The sequence below is a fragment of the Danio rerio genome, chromosome 2 (assembly GCF_052040795.2).
Source record: "Danio rerio strain M-AB ecotype USA chromosome 2, GRCz13ab, whole genome shotgun sequence".
NCBI classification, from domain to species: Eukaryota; Metazoa; Chordata; class Actinopteri; order Cypriniformes; family Danionidae; genus Danio; species Danio rerio.
The window spans coordinates 635,891-655,184 of record NC_141022.1 but is presented as its reverse complement, the minus strand read 5'-3'; the positions used below and the strand labels follow the sequence as shown (position 1 = coordinate 655,184).

Sequence of the window (19,294 nt, the reverse complement as noted above, 5' to 3'; positions counted from 1 at the left end):
ATGGGCACAGCAAAATAATCTTGTTTTTGCTTTGACGTAAGATTATTTTGAAAAACTCAATTTTCACTCATATTTCTGAAAATAAGACAATATTTTTACCTGTCTGCAAATAAACGAGCATTTATTTCCAGTGTGTATATCACTGTATAGCTCACAGCTCATTTCTGAAATTAGTCTGCAGGAACTCTTTGACTGAAATTCTCCCTTTAATGCTGAACAAGCAGAGACAGCAAACACCTTTATTAACTGAGAGAGCATGTAGCTGCCTCCACAACTTCTGTCATCACTATATTTTACAGGGAAACCAAAATGTTTTAACACATGCGCTGTGAATGAGCAGGCAGGCGATCACCCTGCGAACGTTACAGATTCAGGATTCATCTACAAGTACAAAATAAGATTATTAATCTGCAGGTCACATCACAACATCACCTCTGTAACCCTGCAATATAAAATCAGATGTTTATCAGATGAAGTCAGGATTATTCTCCCTCCTGTGATTTTTCTTTTCCTTTTAAATTTTTCCCAAATAATGTTTAAGAGATTTAGAAAAATGTTCACAGTATTTCCTATAATATTTTTCCTCTGGAGAAGGTCTTAGTGGTTTTATTTGGGCTAGAATTAAAGCAGTTTTTAATCATTTTAAAGTCATGTTAAGGTCAATATTATTCACCCCTTCAGCAATATTAGTGTTGGATTGTCTCCAGAACAAACTACTGTTATACAATGACTTGCCTAATTACCCTAACTTTACCCTGATTACCCTAGTGAGGCCTTTACATGTAGGCATCCAGGAGGCATCCGAAACAGATGCCAGAGCAACTTCAGCTGGCTCCTCTGGATGTGGAGGAGCAGCGGCTCTACATTAAGCTCCTCCTGGGTGCAGAGCTCCTCACCCTGTCTATAAGAGTGCGCCCTGCCACCCAGCGGAGGAAACTCATTCAGCTGCTTGTATCCGAGATCTTGTCCTTTCAGTCCTGACCCAAAGCTCATGAGCATAGGTGAGAGTAGGAGTGTAGATTGACCGGTAAATCAAGAGTTTTGCCTTTCAGCTCAGCTCCTTCTTTACCACAACGGACCGGTACATCGACCACATTACTGCTGCACCAATCCACCTGCAAATCCCACACTCCATCCTTCCCTCACTCATGAACAAAACCCCAAAATACTTGATCTCCTCCACCTGGGGTAAAGACTTTCCTCCAACCTGGAGATGGCAAACCACCTTTCTCCAGTGCAGCACCATGGCCTCGAACTTGGAGGTGCTGATTCTCATCCCAGCCGCGCCACACCTCAGGGAAGACCCAGGACATGCTGGAGGGACTATGTCTCTCGGCTGGCCTGGGAACGCCTCGGGATCCACCCGGAGAGCTAGAGGAAGTGTCTGGGGAGAGGGAAGTCTGGGGTTATCTTGTGAGACTTCTGCCCTTGCGACCCGGCCCCGGAAAAGCGGCAGAAAATAAACGAAGGAATCAATGAAAGCTTTTAAATGTCAAAGATAAAAGAAATCCATTATTAGAAATTAATAATTAAAACTATTATGTCTAGAAATGTGTTTAAACATCTCTCTGTTAAGCAGAAATTGGGGATAAAATCTAAAATAATTCAAATTTAACAGGAGGGCTAATAATTCAGACTTCATCCATGTGTGTGTATATATATTTGAGAAGCTCTAATCTATGAGGAGAACCAGGAGATGGGCTTGAGGTCGCTGTGGATCTTCATGTGCTGATCAAGACTGGACTTTATTGTGAAGCTTTTCCCGCATCTCTGACAGCGGAACGCTTTGACTCCGGTGTGGCTCCACATGTGTCCTGTCAGACTGTCTTTATCCGAATAACTGCGTCCGCACTGCTGGCACACAAACGACTTGGGGGGGCGGTGGACCTTCTGATGGTACCTCAGGCTGTATTTATAGGTGTAGCTCTTGCCGCACTCATCACAGCGGAACGGCTTCTTGATCTCGTGGATCCTCATGTGATCAGTAAGACTGTCTTTACTAGAGAAACCCGCTCCGCAGTCCTGGCACACGTGGCGCCTGCAGTCGCTGTGCTGCTTGGTGTGATTGTTCAGGCTTTGTTTATAAGCGAAGCTCTTCCCGCATTGCTCACAGGAGAACGGCTTCTCCACCTTGTGTATTCTGTAGTGCTCCAGCAGATGTTTCCTACAGGAGAACTTCCTGAAGCACTGATGGCAGAACATCGGCTGTTTCTGCACGGTGCTGGTGTGCATCTGCGAGGAGCTTTCTCCAGTGTGGACCCTGAAGTGCTCCATCAGATGCTCCTTGGTCTCGAAGCTCATCTTGCACTCGAGGCAGGAGAAGAAAAAGCCTTTTCCTTTCTGAACTCGTAGTTGTGAAAATCTGCTCACGATCTTTGAGCAGCTCAAGAACTGAGGCGGCTCATAATCCCCGAGATCCTCGTCATCGCTCAGCTCTTCGCTTTCTTCCATCTGAGCTTCCTCCTTCACCTCGATCTGATCTGAAGGGAACAGAACACACACAATAACAACGGTCGAGCATGTGTGGGTGCAACTTTTGCAAATCCAAGCTAGTATTAAACACAAATTAATTCCATAAGAGGGTGTGTTCACATGCGCTTAACGACATACTTTACATGCCAATTTGCACATATCAGCTGCACATATGATGCTGTATAGACTATTCTGAGGAATGTAAACATAGACAATAGTCCCAATATATTTCCTGTTTCACATATTTTAAATTTCAACATCTTCCGAGAATCCAAAAACATCCACATGTTGATAAGTAATGTTATGAGAGCTGTTTTAACATTGAGGAATGATTGAATTACCTCCTGTTACAGCTATGTAATAGCAGGAAATGTTCGTGAGTCAATAACAACATCACGTTAAATGGTCTATATAGCAATATACCTGTGCACTTGCCATATATATGGATGTTGGACTTTTTGACCAATAGGTAGGCCCAGACGGAATTCCCAATATAATGTTAACATATATACTTTCTATGTGAATTTATGTTTGAGTTTTTACTGCAAATAACGCTGGAATTGCTCGTATATATTTTATACTACACATTTTACAGAATTGTAAGGTTGAAAATCAGTAAACCCAACAATTAACAAAACAAATAATAAGTGGCTAGATGTATTCAAAAGGATAGAGATCATAAGAAAATGGCACATGATATTAGACTATAATTTTGACAGAAGAACTATTTAAAAATAATGTTTTAGAAACAAGTGTTGAAGTCATTGCTAACTGATGCTGAGGAAATGAGTGAAATCTGACTATTAATAGACAAGAGTCTTACTTAATCCTCTATAAAATAGTGCTACGATTTTATTATTGATCATGAGTAAAAACTAAATATGGCTTTTTATTCAGAGGAGATTATCGCGGTCATCCATCCCTCTCTATGCGATCTGTGATTAGCTGCTATGGCTAAAAACAATAACCGAGTCATCCACAGACCTGTGTGTTCCTCCGGCTCTTCCTTCTTCAGGGTTAAGGCTTCTTCTTCTTCATCTCCACACGGCTCAGGAATCCGCACTTCTTCGCTCTCCTCTTTTATAAACTCAGTCTTGACAGCAGTGTGTGTTGAAGACATCATTTAATAACTAAACACACTTATTTGGCGCTGAGAGGAAAAGAGTCTCCGTCGCCTTCAGCAGGGCAGGAATATTCGCGCTCTTTCTGACTGGATTCGCGCTCTTTCCTGCTGGACAGTAGATGCGTGTTTACTGAACAGATCCAGAGTCAGTTTGAGTTTAATATCTGCTGTTTTACTCTATTAATGAGCAGAATGTTAAAGAGAAACACACCGAAGCTACTGCTGCTGCTGCTGCTGGCTCTTCTTCTGGAGGTTTAGTGACGGTTGTAAACAGTTTTACAGCATCAGCGCCACCTAGAGTGGGCAGGGACTGACAGAGGGCACATGATAGTCAGCATTAGATTCTGAATTCTGCATTTCTTACAAAACCCAAAAGGCTATTCTGTTGAACTTTTCTAAGTTGACATTAACAATAAACAAATATTGATCATCAAATCCTCGTGTTATTCTGATCTTTGAAGGGACATGAACAGGGCTGGTGTTCTGTCGATTTGGCCTACCCTGTCAGATTGACCTACCCCCCAATTCAAAAAGAAGGCAGCACATTTTGATGGCACAATATGCAGATTTCACTACCAGTGTAAATTTTAATGTGGAGTAGTGTGATATAAAGCTGTAATATCTCCCTAACCTACCGAATACCTAACCCCAACCTCAAAACCATCCAATTATTAACTGGTAGCATAACCTGATGGGTAAGATTAAATGTCAGGACATCGGCGCATCCATAGAGGCAACCTAGGCGGCCCCGATAACCCATTCACTCGGGGCTTCAGCTTCAACGCTTGACTGAAGACGTGTCTGAATTTGGGGCTGAAGCGATCGTCATAGCAGCGTCAGCCAATGAAATTCAGTCACCAAAAGGCCACTGTCTAGCTGGTGTATTTGCATACAGCGATCTGATTGGCTAACGCTTCCGTTGGCGCTTAAAAAGTTGAGCAAGTCCCAACTTCTACAGCGAGCAACGCCTCTAAAGCGGCGACAATGGATCCACAATGCAGTTCGGCAACGCCTGACATCACCCATTCAAAGTGATGGGGAAGCGTTGACGCTGATGCCCCGTGTGAATGGGGCGTAAGATACAGTGTTCATCTGGAGTCACAGACCTACAGCCAAAGAGAGGTAAGAATGTTTTCAAGAGGAAAATCTATAATTCACATTTATATTACACATGCACAATCAACACACGTTCATAAAGATCAACTAGGCCTGTCACCATATCTATTTTTTGTGGTACGATATATAGCACCAAAATGCATTGCCATACACAATATTATTGGCATTTTAAGACCATTTTGACACTACAATATCGTCACAATGCACGTACACTCTTCCAAAGAACACATAACATATTATTCTTAAGAATATTTCACTTAAGGTCATTTTAACAAGTTAATAATTAGGCATTGGAATCAAATTAAAAAAATGTATGTCCTAAACAAACAAATAAATAATAATAATAATAAAAATCTTAAAATTTCCAAGGTCAAAAGAACTACAAAAAAAAAGTATAATATAATATAATAATTTATAGTGAATACTATAATGTTTTTTACCCATACTGACACTGACACCTCCAATAGAGATAGAAAGGCTGTGCCATCAGCTGAAATGTGGCTAGAGTTGATGTTTATGTATGGCCGATATATAATGCATCACCAAAAATGATTGAAGACATGTGCATGTGTTGTGCGATCAGTCGATATATTGATTATTGTGACAGGCCTAAGATCAATAAATGTGTTTTTTTTAATGTAAAAATCTTATTTGCAAAACTTTTTTTGTGAAAAACTAATTAAATTATATTGGTTATTATAATGTTTCAGTTCGTTCATTCACTTTCTTTTTGGATTATTAATCAGTGGTCGCCACATCGGAATGAACCGCCAATTTAGCTTGTTCAATTCCCCTATAGCGCACGTGTTTGGACTGTGGGGGAAGCCGGAACACCCTGAGGAAACCCATGGCAACACGGGGAGAACAAGCAAACTCCACACAGAAACACCAACTGACCCATCTTTGGCTCGAACCAGCGACCTTCTAGCTGTGAGGCGACACTGCGTCACCGTGCAGCACATGTTTCAGTTTAAAATGTATATTTTCCCTCTTCATTTTGTCCACTTCAAAACAAGATGTATCTAGAAAACGGTCAAGAAATTAAATTAAACAATTCTGCAAAAATTTAGAATTTTCAAAAATGACGCAGTTATAGTCATGTGACCAGCTCAGCGTAAATATCGGATGGCATTGTTCCATTCTAAAATCTCTCTTTCCTTGACTTACTGCAGAGATGTTTTAAAGAGTGCAATGCAGACTAATCTTACAGTACTGAAATGTAAACATTTGTACACTCTACAGCAGGGGTCTCAAACTCAATTTACCTGGGGGCCGCAGGAGGCAAAGTCTGGGTGAGGCTGGGCCGCATAAGGGATTTCACAAAAAAAAAAGTCTTCAAATGTCATTATTAACAGTTTTAATTATTTCTTCTGAACATGAAGTGTCCTGAACATTAATAAAACATTGAGTGAAGATTATGAACAGTTCTTCTGAACATGGCATCTTTTGCCTACTCCTTGCTGCCAGAGACTTGACAGCGCTTCTTCTCACAAATCTGAACCACATTTGGCTTTAGAGCGGAAGCAGCTGAGACCCTCAGTATGGCTTGGGGGAACTCACTCAAAACTTCCATTCCCTCACCTCACCAAAAAAAAAGGCGTATATATGTATAAATAAAACACCCCCACCCCCCACTCCAGTCACATCAGTATGTACCAGTCTGTATCTACCTATAATATATATAAGATGCAGGCTGCAGATAGGTAGCTAAGTGGCAGGCAGGGGCGGGAACAGCTTACCTTGGTTCTGGCCAGCGCGAGTTCCCTCCGAACACTTCCCGCCCGTCACAGCGTCTAACAAAGGGGCGGGGTGCGTGGTGACGTCACAGGCATCCCCGCCCCTTTGTTTACACGGCGGGCGGGGAATGCCAGTGACCGCTGTGTACAGATAGAATCAGCGGAGCGGGGAGTGCTCTCTCTCCCCGCTCCGCTGATTCTGTCAGTGTACAGCGGTCGGCGCGGGCCACAATATATTGCACTGAGGGCCGCAAATGGCCCGCGGGCCGCGAGTTTGAGACCCCTGCTCTAGAGCCACTGCCATTCACCAACACCAACCACTATGAGGAGAACCAGGAGATGGGCTCGAGTTCGCTGTGGATCTTCATATGCTGATCAAGACTTCCTTTATTCAGGAATCTCTTTCCGCACCTCAGGCATGGGAAAGGCTTCTCTCCGGTGTGGGTCCACATGTGTCCAGTCAGACTGTCTTCATCCAGGTAACTGCGTCCACACTGCTGGCACACAAACGGCTTCAGTCCAGTGTGAAACTTTAAGTGATTCTTGAGGCTGCGCTTCTGACTGTAGCTCTTCCCGCACTCCTCACACTGATACGGTTTATCTCCTTCGTGAATCCTCATGTGATCAAAAAGGCTGTCTTTATTAATATAACTCACCCCGCAGAGCTGGCACACGTGCGGAGTGAAGCCGGAGTGCAGTTTGGCGTGATTCGCGAGGTTGTGTTTGTGAAGGAACCGCTTCCCGCACTCCTCACACTGGAAGGGTTTCTCCAGCTTGTGTATTCTGTAGTGCTCCAGCAGATGTTCTTTACGGGTGAAGCTCCTGAGACACTGATGACAGAAGAACACTACAGCTCTCTCTGCGCTGTTCTCCGATGCTTGCGTGGAGCTTTCTCCAGTGTGGACCCTGAAGTGCTCCATCAGGTGCTCCTTAGACTCGAAGCTCATCTGGCACTCGAGGCAGGAGAAGAAAAAGCCTTTTCCTCGTCGAGCTCTTTTCTGAGTAAAGCTGGTGCCGATTCTCGAGCAGCTTAAATACTGAGGCTGCTCGTAGTCCTCGTCCTCATTCTGTTCTTCAGCTTGCTCCTTCACCCCGATCTCACTTTGCTCATCTTTGACCTGAGTTTCGTCCTTCATCTTGATCTGGTCTGAACGGAACACAAGAAAATGGACAATCATAAAACTATCAATTGATATCGGTCAGTCTCGTAAGCTGTGTGGAGACCTGGTGGGCTAAAAACATTGAGCCGTAATGGCGGCTACACTGAGATCTCCATAGGAGTGCAGCACAATCCGCTCATTCGTTTTATCTGTTTTGAGATCAACAGTTGGATCACAAATCATCAAAACAGAGATATGATCACAAACTGTAAATTGTGTGCACTTTTAATCCAGACACTGCTGTTTTTGACTGTAGCACATGAACTCCATCATAAATGAAATTAATCGGATGCTTGTTTGCAGTAAAAATTCTTAATTTAATAACACTCATTTTTACATTTGTGAGTCTCTTTGCTCAAAAATCAGTTTGAAGGGCTGTGTGAGCCTCACAGAGTAAATAATGACAGAATTTACATTTTAGTGTGAACTATCCCTTTAATTACCATTATTACTGCTGTTTCACAGTGTGAATCTGCATTTTCATTCAGCCTGTGTAAGTGTATCGCCACATTCACACGGGGCTTCAGCGTCTACGCTTCCCACTCACTTTGAATGGGTGACGTCAGGCATTGCCGATCTGCATTGTGGATCTGTCGGCGCCGCTTTAGAGGCGTTGCTCGCTGTAGAAGTTGGGACTTGCTCAACTTTTCAAGCGCCAACGGAAGCGTCAGCCAATCAGATCGCTGTAAGCAAATACACCAGCTAGACAGTGGCCTATTGCTGACTGAATTTCATTGGCTGACGCTGCTATGACGATCGCTTCAGCCCCAACTTCGGACACGTCTTCAGTCAAGCGTTGTCGCTGAAGCCCCGTGTGAATGGGGCATATGATTTACTGCTTTGAATGTTTAATTTTGAACAATTTAATAAGTCATGGCACAGTGGTTAGCACCTTGGCCTCACAGTAAGAATATTGCTGATTTGAGTCTCGGCTGGGTCATTTGGTGTTTCTGTGTGGAGTTTGCATGTTCTCCCCGTGTTGGCGTGGGTTTCCTCCGGGTGCTCCGGTTTCAGTCCAAACACATGCGCTATAGGGGAACTGATCAACTACACTGGCCGTACTGTATGTGTGTGTAAATGAGTGTTTCCCAATTTTGGATTGCAGCTAGAAGGGCATCCGCTGTGTAAAACATATGCTGGAATAGTTGGTGGTCCATTCTGCTGTGTCGACCCCTAATAAATAAAGGGACTAAGCTGAAGGAGAATAAATGAATTTAGCAAGTCTAAAGACTTGTTTCTACTTTTATTTTGAAAATATAACATCTAACTGAAATCTAAGACCGCTTTTGCTAATGTAGCACCTAAAGGGAGGTGCTCAATTACATTTTTGTTATAATAAACGTACCTTTATATCAGGACTCTACTTACCTAGCTATCATTTTTATGACGACCTAGATAGAAATGGACGGAACAATGGCTAAAGATAACTGTTGTGCTGTAAAAAGAAGTTCTGAGACGTCATAATAACACAACCCAGCTCTTGAATCGGGAATATTCCTTTACTGACAGTCTTATTAAATTAAACAGTAAATATCCTGTAATGTGTGTGTGTGTGTGTGAGAGAGAGAGAGAATCTCTCCATCATCCACAGACCTGTGTGTTCCTCTGGCTCTTCCTTCTTCAGGGTTAAGGCTTCTTCTTCTTCATCTCCACACGGCTCAGGAATCCGCACTTCTTCGCTCTCCTCTTTTATAAACTCAGTCTTGACAGCAGTGTGTGTTGAAGACATCATTTAATAACTAAACACACTTATTTGGCGCTGAGAGGAAAAGAGTCTCTGTCGCCTTCAGCAGGGCAGGAATATTCGCGCTCTTTCTGACTGGATTCGCGCTCTTTCCTGCTGGACAGTAGATGCGTGTTTACTGAACAGATCCAGAGTCAGTTTGAGTTTAATATCTGCTGTTTTACACTATTACTGAGCAGAATATTAAAGAGAAACACACTAAAGCGGGATCCTCTTCTTCTGCTGGAGTATTAGAGTCGGTTGTAAACACAGTTTTCCAGCATCAGCGCCACCTACTGAAGTGAGCCAATCAGTTGTATTAAATGATTTTTAAATAGTTTACATTAATTCTTGAATATAGCAAAGCATATAACATTCCCAAATAGATTTTGAGTACCGTGTTTCTTTAAAATTCAGTTTCTCTGAATATGTTAATTAATTGAGCTCTTAATTTGTTACTGAAAATGTTATTTTGAACTTTGGTTATTTTGAACCATTAATAAGACATTCCTGAAAAATAATCAGTAAATGTTGTTAATCAAAATCTCATATTATACTGATTTCTTTAAAATAGTGTCCATTTAGGCTTTTAAGATGACGGTAAAGCATATTAAACTTATTTAAGCATTTAATATAATAATTTAAACATTTGATCACACAAATACTGACTCATATGTATCAGATTCAACAGTTTTGATTGTAATTGCCACAACTGCACTGTAAAAATATCCGTTAATAAACATTTTGTTGTGTTTTGAGTTTGACAAGAATCTGGCAAAAACACAAAATAGGCAGAATAATGTGCTCCAGTAAGTTGGAAATGCTTACCCACTTCATATCGTGACCACATGAGCTAAGCTTTAATGCAATAACTTCACTGCATGTCAATTATTCCTTACATAACACAACATATGAGCATTGATTATGGAAAATGAGCAGTTTGGATCTTTCGATGCTTCAGGATCCAATTCCAAAATTATTTTAGACCTACATTACTTTCCTATGTCTTCAGCTGTGCTAATACTTTACATTTGAAGATGGGGTGGGGTTAAATTAGGTCCTCACCACCAACATAAAGAGCAAATCAATTCCCTTGGCGACTGTCGATGCTTATTTTTCTGTTTCTATCTTGCACACACCAGACATGCACCATCGCAATCTAATTTAAAAACAGAATCAACTCTGAATGAATACAGAAATAATCACCATACATCAAAGAATCGATGCATTTCTCCCAGCCAATGAGCTGGAGTGGCCTCGCCAGAGCCCAGACCTAAACCATATTGAACATCTCTGAGAGATCTGATTAGCCAAGAGAGATTGCCTTGAGTTCATTCTGGCTTGTTTTGATTGTGAAGCACTTTTCACTCTTTGGGAAATGCTTCTCTCCAGTGTGGCTCCACATGTGATCAATCAGATCATCTATATCTTATTTATCTCTAACTCCATCCACACAAATGGTTAAAGGCCAGTGTGGACTTTAAGGTGATACGTAAGACTGTGTTTATGAGTGTAAGACCTCTCACACTGATCACACTTGAATGGTTTGTCTAGTTCGTGGATCCTCAAATGAATAATAAGGCTGTCTTCATGGATGTAGCCCTTCCCACAGTGCTGGCATACGTAAGGTCTCAGATCAGTGTGAGAGTTAGCATGATTTGCGAGGCTTTGCTTATGGTAGAAACTCTTCCCGCACTCTTCACAAGGAAAGGGCTTCTCCACCTTGTGTATTCTGTAGTGCTCCAGCAAATGTTCTCTACAGGAGAACTCCCTGAAGCACTGATGGCAGAACATCGACTGTTTCTGCGATGTGTTTGTTTGCGTGGAGCTTTCTCCAGTGTGGACCCTGAAGTGCTCCATCAGATGCTCCTTAGACTCGAAGCTCATCTGGCACTCGAGGCAGGAGAAGAAAAAGCCTTTTCCTCGTCGAGCTCTTTTCTGAGTCAAGCTGGTGCCGATTCTCGAGCAGCTTAAATACTGAGGCTGCTCGTAGTCCTGAAGATCCTCGTTTAGTTTAATCTCAATCTGAGCTGAAAATAAGAGAATAAAAAGTTAAAGCAGAAACTAATGACCGTCACGGAACTGGAAGAAAACAAAGCTGCAGGATATCTGGGAAAAAAGGACATTACAATATTTAGTTTTTCTGTGTAAAAAATTTACATGATTGCTTATAACCATATTGGGAAAATTCATACTTTTATATTGATTGGGATTATTTTGTAAAAGTTTACACAGCAGAAAACGCTTTTCAAAGGATTCATTTTGTTTTTTTCTTAATCCAAAATATCTACAAATGCTTAAATCAAGAAGCATTTTATAGACAAGCAAAAACATGGTCTTGTTTTCAAAAACAATTAGTCAAAATTCAAAAACGAGCAAAAAAATAAACCAACGAACGAGGTAAGAAAAATAATTTCACATAAGATTATTCTGCTTTACCGAGTTGGCAGATTATTTTCAGGAAAAAGTCCCTCAATTTTGACTCATTATTTCTTAAAACAACACAATGCGTTTTGCTTGTCAAGAAAATGTTTCTTGATTGAAGAATTTTTAAATATTTGGACCAAAAACAAGCTACGAAAATCACATTTAGGTGTAAAAAAACAATAGAAAGATATAAGAAAAAGTAGAACTGTATGTGATGCCACTGTGACCTGTTCCTTATTACATATATATATATATATATATATATATATATATATATATATATATATATATATATATATATATATGTGTGTGTGTGTGTGTGTGTGTGTGTGTGTGTGTGCTTTTTTGTGTGTGTATCAAATAATTATGTAAAAGGTAATTTACATAAAACATACTCCAAAAAATGTGTATAAAATGTCCACAGACCTGTGTGTTCCTCCGGCTCTTCCTTCTTCAGGGTTAAGGCTTCTTCTTCTTCATCTCCACACGGCTCAGGAATCCGCACTTCTTCGCTCTCCTCTTTTATAAACTCAGTCTTGACAGCAGTGTGTGTTGAAGACATCATTTAATAACTAAACACACTTATTTGGCGCTGAGAGGAAAAGAGTCTCCGTCGCCTTCAGCAGGGCAGGAATATTCGCGCTCTTTCTGACTGGATTCGCGCTCTTTCCTGCTGGACAGTAGATGCGTGTTTACTGAACAGATCCAGAGTCAGTTTGAGTTTAATATCTGCTGTTTTACTCTGTTAATGAGCAGAATGTTAAAGAGAAACACCAAAGCTGAGAGGCTCTTCTTCCGGAGTGTTGGTGATGGTTGTAAACACAGTTTTACAGCATCAGCGCCACCTATATGACGTCGGTAAGTGTGCACACAGCCGATACTGAAAAGGGGATTTAAAATGTTTAAATATTAAAAGAGTAATATCTGAATTATTAACAAAGTCATTGTGCCAAAACAATTGAATAGAAGAGACTTGACACGTAAGTCTGAGTGCAATAAAATTTCACCCAAAAATGAAAATGTACTCTCTAATTACTCTCAAGTGCTTTCAAACCTTTATCTTTATTTTTTCTTGAACACAAAATCAGTTATTTTGAAGAAAAACCATGGAGAACATAGAAAACCTGTAACCATTGACTTCCATAGTAGGAAAAACAAATACAAGTCAACTATTAAATGTTTCCAGCATTTAACACATCTCCTTTTATGTTCAACAGAAGAAAGAAACTCATAAAGATTTGAAACAAGTACAGGGTGAGTAAATGATGACAGACTTTTCATTTTTGGGTGATATCTCACCTTAAGATTCTATATATGAAATAGTTTTTTGATATATGTTTTACAGCTTCTGTAAAGTTTAAGTATGCAGTAATACACGTTTCAATTTTGAAAATCTGAAGCATAATGGGCTTCAAAACTGAAATCTTCAAAAGTACAGTTTATTAAAAATCAAAATCATTCAACATTATATTAAAATATATTTGATACACATTGAGTTACATGCATACAAACCGAAAAATAAAACACGTGTGCAATTATTCAGACAAAGAAGACATTTTCTAGTCTCAATGTTTGATCATCAGACATTCAAACTTTGGGAAAAATTATATTTTTGGCATGTTACATGGAACTGAAAAGAAATAAAAAGAAAAGAAATGGCACATATTTCTAGTCTCAACAAGGCAAAAAGTATCTGCTATATTTGGTTTTTGGCCACTGAAAATGTGTACGATTCATAACAATAAGTATACCAAACGAACCAAGTATGCCTGTGTTAAGAAACAAAATCTAAACTAATTTCAACAAAACTTTAGTTACACGCATGCAACATTTAGGTAAAAAAAACAAAACACAAGTTTCCCATTTGAGCAAAAGATTTTCTCCAATCTCTTTGCAAAAAATAACACAATAATCAAATCATTAAAAGTGTTTTCTCATTAAATATGCATTAATAGAATTTAATATTTTGTATTCTTAATAAAAACTATTAACAATTATTCTTTTTGGCTCAACAATTGTGCTATTCTTTACTATGTCTTCCACCCACAAAAGCCCCGTCACCTTGATTTACCATTGAATGTGTCGTAAAATGCATTTGTGCATTTTGTTAAATTGTTCTCTAACTTCTAAATAGAAGCTATGTGGTTTAAATAAGTGCAAAAAGTCTTCAGGAATAGTTTTACGTGTGCATTTACGACCCTTGGATTTCCCCCTAGAATAAAACACTCTGCTTTTACCTTATTTGGAAGGGTCATGAATATTAATGAGCTCTGCTTTGATTGTGTATGGCTCATTTCACTGACTAGCTGTTTACATTGCACGTCCATTACCAAGGCAGCGATCGACGAATATTTACATTTGTAATTTTTTAACAAAAGTAGTGTGATCTGCTTGCTGGGGCCACGCCCCCTGTCGTGTCCCCGCCCACTGCAGTAGTTTATAATTTGTATTTTAATTAATATTTTGTAAATTAGATGAATTTGAAAACAAAGTAAGTTTTTTTGTAAGTGCACTGAATTCTCATGTAATTTCTTCACACATTACATTAATAAACACGTGTCATTAATATCCTGCTCTAAAAGCTTGTCTAAAGACACTTCGTGTGTAACAAATGAAGCTTTGTTTTGTTTTTCATAATAAAAATAACAGTCCACAGGCCAGAACCATGAAGCAGGATTAGCTGATTACGCTTCAGTTTAGTTTCAATCAATCCTGGATTTTAGGTATCATGATTGTAGCTAAAAATTTAATCATTTTTTGTTGCCATGGTAACTTATGCTGCACAGCTAATCCTGCTCCGGGGCAGGTTATGGTCATCATGTTACAGTAAGTTCTGGTTATGTTCCGGATATTTTCTGGACATATTTAGGTTATGTTCGGGATATGTCATAGTAATGTTCAGGTTTTTTCTGGATATGTTATTGGCATGTTCATGTTATGTTCTGGACATGTACTAGTTCTGTTCTGGATATGTTCTGGACATGTACTAGTTATGTTCTGGATATTTTCTGGATATGTTCTGGACATGTTCTAGTTCTGTTCTGGATATGTTCTGGACATGTACTAGTTATGTTCTGGATATGTTCTGAACATGTACTAGTTCTGTTCTGGATATGTTCTGGACATGTACTAGTTCTGTTCTGGATATGTTCTGGACATGTACTAGTTATGTTCTGGATATGTTCTGAACATGTACTAGTTCTGTTTTGAATATGTTCTGGACATGTACTAGTTATGTTCTGGTTATGTTCTGGATATGTTCTGGACATGTTCTAGTTCTGTTCTGGATATGTTCAGGACATGTACTAGTTATGTTCTGGTTATGTTCTAGATATGTTCTGGATATGTTCTGGACATGTACTAGTTATGTTCTGGTTATGTTCTAGATATGTTCTGGATATGTTCTGGACATGTACTAGTTATGTTCTGGTTATGTTCTGGATATGTTCTGGACATGTTCTAGTTCTGTTCTGGATATGTTCTGGACATGTACTAGTTCTGTTCTGGATATGTTCTGGACATGTACTAGTTATGTTCTGGATATGTTCTTGACATGTACTAGTTATGTTCTGGACATGTACTAGTTAGGTTCAGGATATGTTCTGGATATGTTCTGGACATGTACTAGTTATGTTCTGGTTATGTTCTGGATATGTTCTGGACATGTACTAGTTATGCAATGATTATGTTTTTATATATTCTGCACATGTTCTGGTTTAGTTTTAGATATGTTTTGGTTATGTTCATGTTATGTTTTGAAAATGTTCTGGACATGTTCAGGATATATTCTCGATATGTTCTGGTAATGTTCAGGTTTTGTTCTCGATGTGTTCTGGAATATTCAGGTTATGCTCTGGATATGTTCTGGACCTGTACTGGTTATATTGAGGTTATGTTCTGGTTTTGTTTTGGATATGTTCAGGACATGTTCTGGTTCAGAAATCACAAGCTAAAATTTAACCAGTCGGCTGTGCACAAAATGAGAAGTTAGAGAAGTGCACTTTAGAGAAGTGTGTTTATTGTAATTGTTTTAGATTATCTGTAATTAATGACACATAAGCAATTTTAGTTTAACCAATTTTACAGTTTTATTTATCTGAAATTTAAAGAAAGACGCTTATTATTAACTAGTAGACAACGCATTAAAACTATATATGAGCTTAGAGTTGAGTCAACTAAACAGACTAACTGTAGTAACACTAACAAAGGACAGCTCTGTTGTTAATGATCATGCTAGTTGATTGGCTGGGTACAGCTAGTGTTTGTTTATACTATGAGATGAACAATGCTCATTCAGACCACAGTGCCTTCATACAGGCAGACAGCGGCACTTTCGAAACCTAGTTGTGCGGCCATTGCCTTTACATGTTTATTAAACAGTCTGTAAGACTTTAAATGAATGTCATTATCGGCATCGCATGAAAATGTAACTGTAGCATTGTATGCTAGAGAAGAGGAATTAGTCTTTAACTCCGTCAAAATAAAAGTCCCACTCTTAAAACATAGTGGACAAAAAATGCCTTAAACCACCAGTCCAAGCATAAAAAATGTCAGTATTTGTGAACACTCCTGTTCTTAAAGCACAATATTTATGCTTATTTTTTCAGCTTTGGACAAGCCTTTTTCAGGTGTTTCCCCAGATTTCCGTATCTGCTGAAAGTCTTCCCGCAGGAAGGGCAGAGGTACGGCTTCTCTCCAGTGTGCACTCGCTCGTGCACTTTCAAGGCCCCTGAAACTGTGAAGCTCTTTTCACAGTGTGAGCACTTGTAGGGCTTTTCTCCAGTGTGGATGCGCTCGTGCACTTTTAATTCTCCAGGTCTGATGAAAGTGCTCCCGCACTCCAAACACTCGTAGGGTTTCTCCCCAATGTGCGTCTTCTGATGGTCCTTGAAGCCATTGAGCCACAGGAAACTCTTCCCGCAGAATGAGCACACGTACCGCCGCTCGTCCTCGTGAATCCTCATGTGTGTCTTTAAATGCACGGCCAGGAAAAACTTCTTCTCACACTTCTCACAGCTGAAGGGTCTTTCTCCAGTGTGTGACAGCAGGTGTGTCTTCAGATTGCATGCTTCAGCAAACCTCCTGCCGCACTCAGGACACTGGTGTAGCTTCTCTCCTGAATGCACCTTCATGTGTCTCTTCAGACTGTTGTGATGTGTGAAGCTCTTCCCGCACAGCAGACATGCGAAAGGTTTCTCCCCGGAGTGTATTTTAGCGTGCTCTTTCAGTCCTTCTTTCTGTGTGAAGCTCTTCTTGCACTGAGCGCAGTTGAACGGCCGCTCGCCGGAGTGTATCCGCACGTGTCTCCTCAGGTCTCCGGAGTTTGCGAAGCTCCTGTCACAGTGAGCGCAGGTGAACGGTCTCTCTCCGGTGTGGATTCTGATGTGCCTCTTCAGGTCTCTTTTACAGGTGAACGTCTTTCCACATTCTGGGCAGGCGTAGGGATTATTATCTTCTGTGTCTTCAGTCTGAGAGCAATTATCGGAGTTTTCTCCAGGCATTACATGATGAGGCTCCTGGAACGGACTCTCCTCCACTTTTTTTTGCGCTTCAGTTTCATCTTTCACTTCCACCTGGTCTTGAAGTAAAAAGAGCACAACATCAGAGAACGTGTTTATTTTTGAGCAATAATTGACCGGAGGCTGTTGATCATTAACCCTTGTGTGCTGCTGGGTCGATTTCATCCACTCTGGGTTGAGTTTGAGTCTTAATTTGGCCATAACCTCTCTGTGTGTCAGCAAATGGAATGATTTTAGGAGAAAAATCTTATGTTGAAACATATTCTGGGAAAATGCTCTGCAATATACACTCCGGGCAAATTTACTACTCTTCCATTATGTTGGTGGCTGTATTTGCTCTATTGGCTCATTTCCGTTAGTAATTTTTGAATGTTAAAAAATAAATTCTGGCTTGCATTGTGTCAATCGTGCTCCCACACTGCCTCCAAAACATTCATCTGTCATATACAATATTTGGGGTTGGATTTTTTCCATTTTTTGCATCCGAAAGATCATTTTGAAGGGTGTTTTGACAATTCGCTTGCCGCCAAATGGCAAAATCTAATGGAATATGGGTCAAAACACAAATGTACAGGGTTTGTGTGTTACAGTATTATGCTTTGTAATGTTTTAAGGATTTTGTAGTGTTTTCTTTACCAGTAAGAAGATAAACACCAACCTGTTTGTTCTTCAGGATCTTCATCCTCCATTCTGCATGATTCTGCATCACTCATATCTTCACTGTCCTCCTTAACCATCTCCATCTTCACAGCAGATTCAGCTCTTTAGGCTTTCCTGCGTGTCTGTAAACGTGTCACGCTTAAGGTTGTGAATACTTCAATGTTTTTCTTACGTGTGGATTCTATTTACTAGCAGAAAAAACATATTTTCCGACTCCATTTAAAAACAAAGCGTCTATTAGCGCCTCGCATAAAGCTGCATAATATTACACTAATAATTTACTTTCATTTTAAATGACTACCACAGAAGATTCTTTAAACCGAGCCAAAAAGTTTCCTTCTGTTTCATACTTGAATGCGCCGAAAACCAGTTCACTTCTTCCGTGTCTTTCGCGCAGACGCACAGCGCAGGACCAAAATAAAAGTCTGATCAAACCAAACTCAGTTTTCATTTCGATTATGTATGATGTTCAGTACACTGCAGTCTAAACACTTTCAAGTCTGACTTTTTAATCAGAAATAACCGTTTTTAAAACAAAAATAACCTTTTTAAACAGAAATAACCGTTTTAAACAGAAATAACCGTTTGTTAAAACAAAAATAACAGTTTTTTAAACAGAAATAACCGTTTTTTAAACTAAAATAACCGTTTTTAATCAGAAATGACCGATTATAAACAGAAATAAGCATTTTTAAACAGAAATAACCGCTTCTTGAGCACCCCAGTGTTTGCAGTGTTGCTATAGAAACACAACCACTAGTTAAATAAACAAATGAACCAATGCTGTAGTTTTCTACAAAAGATTATATTGTGCTACAATACACCAGTTAACTGTAGTAAAAACTAAAGTATAGTAGTATTTGTTACAATTTATCATTTACTGTAATACTTAATATTACAGTATGCTTGGTTGTAGATAATATCATACACTTTACTATGGCATTATGGTACTATTATATATTATAAATTACAGTATTTTTCAGCATAATAGCTTTTATCTTCCTGCCCGTATTGTCTTTATTTTTTGTTTTTAATACCTTTGTTCCGTTTCTGTAACTGGGGTTCTTTCTAAAATAATGAAAAGCAGATTTTAATTTGTCTTACTGTATATACATATTTATAAACAATTCATAACCTTCATACTAAATTACCTTCATGGCGGTTTGTAGATCTTCCATCATATGACCTAAATATACACAAACAGCATGTTTAATTTACAATAAAGAGCCATTATTGTGATGGCCTAAATAAAGAAATGATGTATGTGTAAATTAACCTCTGATATGTGATGCTGAATTACTACAGTTACAGTTGTTTAATAGTAGAAAATCTATTCGATGAAATATTCAGGTTTCAAA

At 39.5% G+C, this 19,294-nt stretch overlaps 5 protein-coding genes across 10 annotated transcripts in view; 1 reads left to right on the top strand and 4 right to left on the bottom strand.

Moving 5' to 3' along the window:
* Window positions 1–225: 225 nt before the first annotated feature.
* LOC794642 (uncharacterized) lies at window positions 226–3,843 on the bottom strand. Of its 3 annotated transcripts, none has more exons than XM_087240307.1 (3): window positions 3,807–3,843; window positions 3,457–3,703; window positions 226–2,480 (listed from the first exon to the last, which is right to left on the bottom strand). In XM_087240307.1, the coding sequence occupies exons 2-3, from the start codon at window positions 3,593–3,595 to the stop codon at window positions 1,678–1,680; spliced, it is 942 nt and encodes a 313-aa protein (XP_087096433.1). In that variant the 5' UTR covers window positions 3,596–3,703; window positions 3,807–3,843; the 3' UTR covers window positions 226–1,677. The 3 variants fall into 3 exon arrangements, with proteins under 3 accessions (XP_087096433.1, XP_087096432.1, XP_087096431.1); XM_087240306.1 differs by having other exon boundaries at window positions 3,457–3,700; XM_087240305.1 differs by having other exon boundaries at window positions 3,457–3,843.
* On the bottom strand, window positions 3,581–9,589 carry LOC137487212 (uncharacterized). Of its 2 annotated transcripts, none has more exons than XM_087240300.1 (3): window positions 9,201–9,589; window positions 6,766–7,594; window positions 3,581–3,905 (listed from the first exon to the last, which is right to left on the bottom strand). In XM_087240300.1, the coding sequence occupies exons 1-2, from the start codon at window positions 9,337–9,339 to the stop codon at window positions 6,768–6,770; spliced, it is 966 nt and encodes a 321-aa protein (XP_087096426.1). In that variant the 5' UTR covers window positions 9,340–9,589; the 3' UTR covers window positions 3,581–3,905; window positions 6,766–6,767. The 2 variants fall into 2 exon arrangements, with proteins under 2 accessions (XP_087096426.1, XP_087096427.1); XM_087240301.1 differs by lacking the exon at window positions 3,581–3,905 and adding an exon at window positions 5,435–5,947 and having other exon boundaries at window positions 6,735–7,594.
* Window positions 9,590–10,011: 422 nt separating this feature from the next.
* On the bottom strand, window positions 10,012–12,615 carry zgc:113452. Its single transcript, NM_001030240.2, is given in 2 exon segments — window positions 10,012–11,360; window positions 12,184–12,615. Coding segments are annotated over 2 exon segments (708 nt in total). The 5' UTR covers window positions 12,323–12,615; the 3' UTR covers window positions 10,012–10,791.
* The window catches only part of mep1bb (meprin A subunit beta b), a 30,182-nt gene continuing 23,038 nt past the window's right edge, over window positions 12,151–19,294 (top strand). The window contains exons 1-2 of the mRNA XM_087240266.1: window positions 12,151–12,615; window positions 12,975–13,015. Coding sequence (XP_087096392.1) covers window positions 12,607–12,615; window positions 12,975–13,015 — 50 coding nt within the window. The 5' untranslated portion in view covers window positions 12,151–12,606. The remainder of the gene's footprint in view (window positions 12,616–12,974; window positions 13,016–19,294) is intronic.
* LOC101886546 (uncharacterized) lies at window positions 13,176–18,309 on the bottom strand. 3 transcript variants are annotated; one of them, XM_087240293.1, is made up of 2 exons: window positions 17,935–18,309; window positions 13,176–17,816 (listed from the first exon to the last, which is right to left on the bottom strand). In XM_087240293.1, the coding sequence occupies exon 2, from the start codon at window positions 17,535–17,537 to the stop codon at window positions 16,353–16,355; it is 1,185 nt and encodes a 394-aa protein (XP_087096419.1). In that variant the 5' UTR covers window positions 17,538–17,816; window positions 17,935–18,309; the 3' UTR covers window positions 13,176–16,352. The 3 variants fall into 3 exon arrangements, with proteins under 3 accessions (XP_087096419.1, XP_087096421.1, XP_087096420.1); XM_087240295.1 differs by having other exon boundaries at window positions 13,176–17,330; XM_087240294.1 differs by having other exon boundaries at window positions 15,821–17,335.